This window comes from Solanum tuberosum, unplaced genomic scaffold, assembly GCF_000226075.1.
Source record: "Solanum tuberosum cultivar DM 1-3 516 R44 unplaced genomic scaffold, SolTub_3.0 contig00166, whole genome shotgun sequence".
Taxonomy (NCBI): Eukaryota; Viridiplantae; Streptophyta; class Magnoliopsida; order Solanales; family Solanaceae; genus Solanum; species Solanum tuberosum.
Window position 1 is genome coordinate 1 of NW_006240589.1, and position 2,516 is coordinate 2,516.

At 32.6% G+C, this 2,516-nt stretch overlaps 1 protein-coding gene across 1 annotated transcript; it reads left to right on the top strand.

Annotated features, from left to right (window-relative positions):
* Nucleotides 1-85: 85 nt before the first annotated feature.
* LOC102579215 (LOB domain-containing protein 36-like) lies at nucleotides 86-1,066 on the top strand (the record flags this gene model as incomplete). The annotated part of the gene is made up of 2 exons (XM_006367985.2): nucleotides 86-419; nucleotides 813-1,066. Coding segments are annotated over 2 exons (588 nt in total), but the record flags the coding sequence as incomplete, so codon positions are not given.
* Nucleotides 1,067-2,516: the final 1,450 nt, after the last annotated feature.

Here is a 2,516-nt window from a genome sequence, read left to right on the forward strand (position 1 = left end):
AAATTCCCTAGCATATGAAGCGGAATATCGCCTCCGTGATCCGGTTTATGGTTGTGTTGGACTAATTTCAATACTTCAACATAAGCTTAAGCAAGTTCAAGATGATTTATTGAATGCTAAGAAAGATTTAGCAACGTATATTGGTCCACAAGCAATGTTGCCAATGCTTCAGCACTCTGGCTATATTCAACAGCATCCCAATAATAATCCCTCTTCTTCTAATATGATGGCTTATAATATGCAGCCAATGGGATTGCAACAACAATTAATGATGCGCGATCCTCAACAACAACAACAACAACAGAATCAGCAGCAAGTGATTGAAGCTCATCAATTAGCCGCGGTAATGGCTGCAAGGGAACAGGAGATGATGAGAACTTATGAGCCACAACAATTCAACAATGGATATGATTCTGCAGGTACTGTAACAGATGAAAACTCCGTTATTTAGTTTAAATATTGAGTTTATTTTGGTACAACAAAAGTTATTTATATACATATTTTTCCAAGTGTTTTGATGAAATTTTGAATACTAATGAATAGTTATAATAATAGAGTAACCTGATATAAGTTGCTGGTGGGAGCTAAATGCTAGTAATAGATATTCCATGGAATTAGTAGAGATGGAAAAGATGGTCCGTACATTAGGATTATAAAAAAATTAAAACAGTTTAAAGAAAATGACTTCCATTTAGAAAACTGACATTTTTTACTTCACACAAAAACACATCTATTAATTATATGTGTTTTGAAGTCTTATATATTTTGAGGAATTTTTTAATTCTAAATCTTGAATCCGTTTTTGTCTACAGGGCCAGTAACTGCAACAGGATTTCATCAAATGAGTTCATCAGTATCTCCTTCATTGGCATTAGCCTCATTTGATAATGATCCTTATCAGATTCAACAAGCCCAGCAGGAGCAGCATCGCGGCCAGGTTCAGGTTCAGGTTCAGCCACATCAATTGCTTCAGCAACAACAACAGCTACCGCAACAACCACAGACACCACAGCAGCAACAGAGAGCCAACAGTGAAGAGGAAAGGAGCATTGGTCCTTCATGTTAATGTAACAAGTCAGTTGAAGATTTTTTCTTTTAACAAATATTTTTAATCTTGGTAAGTACCTTTCAATGCTTTTCCTCCTTGTCTCTTTCATATTTTACATATGAGTTCAAAAAGTATTAATCCTTGATAATCTCTTTATTACTAATTATCTTTACTTAAACTAATACTTGCATAATTAATGATTAGGGTAGTTTTCCCAGTTATACTATGTACTTAATTAGTAGTATTATAATTTGCAGGTTACAAAATCAGGCTTGTTAGAAGGTTACACTGTGTATTAGATCTTTTAGTGATAGTGTAAAATATTTAACTCGTCCACTATGATTGTGTCAGTAATTATACAATTTATGCATCTCTTAATAGATTGTCAAACACTAAAACATGCTTTAAAAACCTATAACCTATGTGGCAACATTAACATTGGAATATTGTAGGTCCTTTCCTTATATTCAACTGGTTGAACTTTTTTTTTTTTTTTTTATATTAGTTCTTACCTAAGCAATTTGCCGGAGGTAAACAAAGTCATTCAATTTTTAGGTTGCTTGACCTCTAGTGACTCTTCTCAATTATAAGAGGTTTGGCACTAGCTCTCTTTTCTTTTATTGCAAAGAAAAAAAAAGGATTATGTGGCTTGCACTCTTTCCTCTCTTTGAGTAATTCACTTTCTTTGTTAAGCAAGACATATAGTTTTTTTCGTACAAGCAATATACTTGAAAAAGAGTTCTCTGGTGTGAGGTATAAAGTATAATAATTTCAGGATAAAATGTATGTATGATTATTTTATCCCACGTTTGATTGGAGGTATTAGGTAATCCTTGAATTATTTATTCCACCATTTTTGCTTCAGGATAAGTTACCCATAGACATATTGGAATAATTTATCCCGAAATAGTTAACCCAGGCTCCAACCAAACAACCCCTTAAGTACTTATATCCCATATAAAAGGATTATTGCACCGCCGTTGCAATTTAAACAACGATATATTCAATGTAATCTCGTAAGTGAAACCTAAATATAATAAAATACACACAAAACTTACTCTTTTATTACCAGTCATACTGTTTTATTACTCTATTAATCAAATTACTATCATAGTAGTTAATATATAAATACGGTATCTTATGATATAAATATTTAATATACTGTCAGTGCACACAACTCTAACATTTATTTCTTTGCCTCTGATGCGTAAACCAGTTTACAAAGAAGATGGAGATGGAGATGGAGATGGAGATGAGAATATTCAACTTTGATAGTGAAAGGTGGCAAGTATCTGGCCTTCTTTTTAGATTTTTCTTTCTTGTTACCCCCTTTTGAGTTGTTGAAAGACATGATTTAATTATTGTGGGAGGTTAATTTTTTTTTAAACATATAATAGAAAATTAGTACTGTTGTCTTTCATTTACCTATAGGTGCTGACTTTATGCAGCAATCATACTGGTTTCTTTT